This window comes from Diaphorina citri, unplaced genomic scaffold (genome assembly GCF_000475195.1).
Source record: "Diaphorina citri unplaced genomic scaffold, Diaci psyllid genome assembly version 1.1 scaffold138, whole genome shotgun sequence".
NCBI lineage: Eukaryota > Metazoa > Arthropoda > Insecta > Hemiptera > Psyllidae > Diaphorina > Diaphorina citri.
This window is the reverse complement of record NW_007377575.1, coordinates 300,515-306,396: the sequence shown is the minus strand read 5'-3', so window position 1 is coordinate 306,396 and position 5,882 is coordinate 300,515. Positions and strand designations below refer to the sequence as shown.

At 33.8% G+C, this 5,882-nt stretch overlaps 1 protein-coding gene across 1 annotated transcript; it reads right to left on the bottom strand.

Moving 5' to 3' along the window:
- Positions 1-4,344: 4,344 nt before the first annotated feature.
- Positions 4,345-5,387, bottom strand: LOC103504882 (choline O-acetyltransferase-like). The gene is made up of 2 exons (XM_008469180.3): positions 5,180-5,387; positions 4,345-4,741 (listed from the first exon to the last, which is right to left on the bottom strand). Exons 1-2 carry the CDS (start codon positions 5,321-5,323, stop codon positions 4,517-4,519), a joined length of 369 nt encoding a protein of 122 aa, XP_008467402.1. The 5' UTR covers positions 5,324-5,387; the 3' UTR covers positions 4,345-4,516.
- Positions 5,388-5,882: the final 495 nt, after the last annotated feature.

Genomic DNA, 5,882 nt, shown 5'->3' with positions numbered 1-5,882 from the left:
AGCATTTTTTGAACATGTTAAAAAAAGGCTGTCAATACAACTAAAATTTACATTAAATATTGAGGTACTTATAACCTATAATTATTTTTCTTATAATTTAAGACCTAATAATTAGACCAATGTTATCTCTGTCAATGATGAACAGAGAATAACTGGTGCGAAACTTACGTCTACTGATATGTTATTGATATTATTTTGGTTGCAGCAAAAGCGCTGTCAAACAGAGTTTTTGCTGTGTAAAAAATTAAATCTAATTGACCATAATTATGATCTTTATCTAATTGACCATTAAACAGAAGAAGGAATCTGTATGCCAAAAGGACAGATATGTATGTGTATGCCAGTAAATAACAGCATTTTTTGAACATGTTAAAAAAAGGCTGTCAATACAAACTAAAATTTACATTGAATATTGAGGTACTTATAAAATTATTTTTCTTATAATTTAAGACCTAATAATTAGACCAATGTTATCTCTGTCAATGATGAACAGAGAATAACTGGGTGCGAAACTTACGTCTACTGATATGTTATTGATATTATTTTGGTTGCAGCAAAAGCTCTGTCAAACAGAGTTTTTGCTGTGTAAAAAATTAAATCTAATTGACCATAATTATGATCTTTATCTAATTGACCATTAAACAGAAGAACTCTGGTAGATTTGGATTTACTCTAACCCGAGGTGGAGGATGGTAAGTGAAACCCAATTCAAGCTTACTTCTTAGTTAAACCCTTGTGTATCTGGTCCTAGTACCTGGTGTATCTTATACTAGCCAACAAGACAACAGTACCACTGTCAAAGTCAGCATAGTTCCCTTTGTTGATTAGTTAGGTAACTTATTGGTTTCCGTTAACAGAAGAATAGAAAAACCGAAAATAATCAAGCAAGAAAAATAATAAAATCCTCGAATTAAATAAATATGATATGTATGTATAACAAAGAGATAAACAAAAAAATAATGGACGCATAATGTTTAATATTTCTTCAAATATCTAATAATATTATTATAGGTATTCCTTTTCAAAAGGTTTGTGGTTTTTACCACACATAAGTTAATGGTTCACATTAAAAAAAGGTTATAATTATCTAAATAAGTAGGTGGCCATAATCTATAGCTGAAGTTCTTTGAGAACAAATGAAATGTAATTTCCATCACGAAGTTAACATAAAAATATTCTATGAAATAAAAATATAATATAGAGATGTCTATTAGACAATAATAATTGATTTGAGATCTGAGGAATCTATTGGGTAAGAGTTAGAACTAGGTATTGAAAATAAGTCTAGGTAACTGTAACTATAATAATAACTTACCATGGAAGTGATGGAATACGGAACAACAAATTAAAAATACAAGTGGGAAATAATAAGAAAATTTATAATTTAGGAACAAAAAGGTCTACAAAAATGGGTTGTTGAATACAACATACGATACGTATTCTCTCAGTGAAGAATATTTTCTAGCATAAGCAATAGTTGGTGAACTAAAGAACAACTGAAAAATATAACAATAAGAGTATTTCAAAAGAATATGAAAACTCTTTCACAATATAACACACAATTAGGTTAAACTAAATTCTAAAACTAAAACATAAATTATCTAGTTAACACAATATTACATAGATAGGTATAGTACTATAGTATGTACAGGTAAATTTCTAGGTTGAAGGTAGGTAACTAAAATTGAACAAACAAAAATATAACAAGTAATTTTCTTTATATATTATGCTCAAAGCCAATAGTATTTTAATACTAAGATAGGTTTGGTAACTAAAAATAAATAAACAAACAAAGAAGATATTTTTTCACAATTTAGGTTGGTTACTAAAAAAATAAATAAATACCGAGGTAAAATAAAGTCATAGGACAATTTTTGATGTGAATAATTCATAACGGAAAATGGAAAGTATTGATAGGTCTACAAAAATGGGTTGTTGAATACAACATACGATACGTATTCTCTCAGTGAAGAATATTTTCTAGCATATCATAAGCAATAGTTGGTGAACTAAAGAACAACTGAAAAATATAACAATAAGTGTATTTCAAAAGAATATGAAAACTCTTAACAATATAACACACAATATTAGGCTAAACTAAATTCTAAAACTAAAACATAAATTATCTAGTTAACACAATATTACATAGAGAGGTATAGTACTATAGTATGTACAGGTAAATTTCTGTAGGTTGAAGGTAGGTAACTAAAATTGAACAAACAAAAATATAACAAGTAATTTTCTATATGCTCAAAGCCAATAGTATTTTAATACTAAGATAATAGTTTGGTAACTAAAAATAAATAAACAAACAAAGAAGATATTTTTTCACAATTTAGGTTGGTTACTAAAAAATAAATAAATACCGAGGTAAAATAAAGTCATAGGACAATTTTTGATGTGAATAATTCATAACGGAAAATGGAAAGTATTGATATTAGGTAACTTTAAGGAACATGTAATGATATGTGCAGGTAAGTACAGCCTTGATATAGGTTTTTAATATTAGGTGTTATTGTTAATTCAGGACTTTCATCCTTGAAACTTTCATGTCATTAGTTTTTTACTTTCTATTGACCCTGACAGAACATCATCATATTCTACAACAACCTCCTGAAACAATCTCTCCCAATATATCTTATGGTGTTAACAGCTTCTTCGAAACATACCTATGATTCATCCAGATGGATATGGCAGCAATGAGTCATCAACCCAAAATGAAAGAACCAATCAGAATGCGAGAACTCCTTGGATTGGAAATTCAATTAAAATCCAAGGAATGAATCTGGCATGGATTTAACCACCGACATTGTGTCACAGTCAGCTTTGGTCACAAGCACTTGAACCAGTGTTGGATTCTACATGAAATTTGTGGGGGCAACACAGCTTTTCTTTTTCTCTACAGTTATTCTCAACCCCTCTCCCTGATATTTATCTCAAAAAGTTGTGTTTCTGGCGGGTCTAACCTGGATTCTAACACGCATATTCCTGAACAAAAATTCTCTAGAGCTAGAGACCATCACCCCGGTGTATAGCAGATACAAAAAGACATCTTTTCTTTATTCTGCTATCGCCATTCGGCGAAAGCTAAAGCCGCTACAACAACAACAACAACAACAACAACAACAACAACAACAACAACAACAAAAATTCTCGGTCTCAGATCAGTCTCGAGCAAATTTTGGCCAATCAGATGTTTGGAATTCGTGCTTGAGCACTTGCTGAGAGCCAGTATCTTGTTCATAAATATGGGTGTAAGACCAGCAGCAGATCTGCATAGATACTGTACTTGTAACATTATTGGTTTATACCTACTTGAGCAAATTATTTATAGCTTCCCCTTTTTAAAACCTTTTAGACACACCACTGACAAGATCAAAATCATTTCAAATGATTCGGTGTTTGATGCATTTGTAGAGCTGTCTCTTTTCATTTGAAATGGGAAGGTCACTGATGGGTGACTGGACAATCACCCATCCATAAAGCTGTTTCTTTTAATTAGAAATCGGAGTCCATTAGTCGGACAGTCACCCGAGTTTGTCGATTGTCACCTTTTACTTGTCAGTATTTGACGGTCATCCTCAGTAACTGATACCTAGTAGATAAATAATAATCAGAGAAGTTTAGAATATGGCACTTATTTTTCCAAAATAAGGCACTGAAAGCATGGCAATATGGCACTTATTTTAGGAAAATATGGCATTTATTTTTCCAAGACATGGCAAAATTAGCAATTTTTTAAAGAATCAGAGGCAACTGTTTTACATTTTTCCTTGGAACGTCAAATAAAAATTGAATTTTCAACGTTTTAAAATAATTTTTCCCTGTTTTGACTTCAGATTTGTATTTTGAGGACTTTTTACGTAGGAATTCACCTTTCATGCTAAATGTTTCCCCAAATGCATAGCCACTATTTGTGTACGGCTCTTTAGTACTTTTTTTTTTTGCAAAAAAAAAAAATTTGGACTTTCATGTCATTAGTTTTTTTTTTACTTTCTATTGACCCTGAAAGAACATCATCATATTCTACAACAACCTCCTGAAACAATCTCTCCCAATATATCTTATGGTGTTAACAGCTTCTTCGGAACATATTGATTTTTTGATGTTTTCGGTGGTCACAAACCCGGCCATTTGGACCTATGTACCTAATCGTTAGCTAGATACTAGCCGACAAATAGACAAGAAATTTTAAAAAATTCAGCAAAATCAGATGAAGGCCTCTGGGACCTTTGCATATGACAAAGAGTTGCGGACAGACCATCTCAAGTTGGTTATTCAAATAGCTTACAGCCTTCACGGCAAAAATTTCAGCAAAATCAGATGAAGACCTCTGGACCTTTGCATATGACAAAGAGTTGCGGACAGACCATCTCAAGTTGGTTATTCAAATAGCTTACAGCCTTCACGGCAAATCACTTCTTACTTCCTGGAGAGAATTGTCATCATTGGCATTGGAGTCCTACTTCCGGTATTAGACATCATTCAAATCCTACTTCCCCTAGAGACCCTCCTTCTACTTCCTATTCTCAGTAGAAATCTTCCTACTCTCCACAAGGTTCCCGATGGCCGACAAACTTTCATCCAGACTGGTGGCAAATTTGGCGGCACTGGTGGTCAGACAGGATTTGAAGGCGGACACACAGAACACAATGGTCGCCTCACGAGGATTGTAGGAACACCCGTAGCCATCTGGTACCACTGGGCCGTAGCCCATGAAACTGTCCGACTTACACGCCACCTGTGGGAGAAATAAGGAACTGGTGTTATTACAGTGCTCAACAGATTGGAGTAACTCAGTCCTATTTGAGAAGAGCAAACAAGATACTGGTTCATCATCACTCTAGTAGGTCTTGAGTAACGGCGGTTTTACAAGCCATTGGACGACAAACTATCCACGTCTTCATTTTAATTAACCTCTCATGGGGCCGAAAAAAGCCAGCAGCACGCAATCGCCCAGAATGTCACCAATCCGAACATCGATTTCAGTAATCCATAGGGATTGACCTGTTACCAAGGAGCACAAGGAGAAAAAAAAAACAGGGTGGCCCAGTGGTACCTACTAGAGTGATTTAGTGCTTGGGAATGGGAAGTAACTCAATAATAGAGTTCTTCCACCCTAAGTTTCATAAACTTGTGGCACCCTATCACTCTTCTTTTCTTTTTTATTGCACTATACCTGACTAGTAGACAGCTTGAAGTAGTTGCTCAGTTTGTAAGCCTCGTCCTGGAATAGTTCACATGGGATGTTGTGTTCCAGAGCAGTCTGTCTAAGTCCAAGTAGATGTAGGTCAATCCCTTCTCCCTGGATGTTCTCGGTCATGATTTGGGTTTGCTTCTTGATGGCAGCATCGAATAGGTCTAGCTTTTTCTTGTCCTAAAAATAACAATAAATACAATTGATTAATACCTAACTCGGTAGGTGAAAAGAAAACCAATAGCTAGGTAGGTACCTAAATGTCATGAGAATTTGTTTTTGATATTTTGACGTGAAATAACAATAAATACAATTTATTAATACCTAACTCGGTAGGTGAAAAGAAAACCAATAGCTAGGTAGGTACCTAAATGTCATGAGAATTTGTTTTTGATATTTTGACGGAAAAACGTACATCGATAAGATAACATTATTCGCACATTGCATAATCAAGTAATAACACGGCGCTCATACAAAATTAATCTTCAACCCATAACTAAACGACTCCAAGTTCAAATGAATGTTGACTAGGTACCTACTACCAACAAATCCGATCTCACACGAATTTTACCGAAACGAGAAACGAAGATTGTCGATGATGGAGTTCAGGTATTTTATGTGTTTCGTGGAACATTGGATAAATAGTAAATACCTAGGTAATTTGATGGGGACTTACATGATTCCA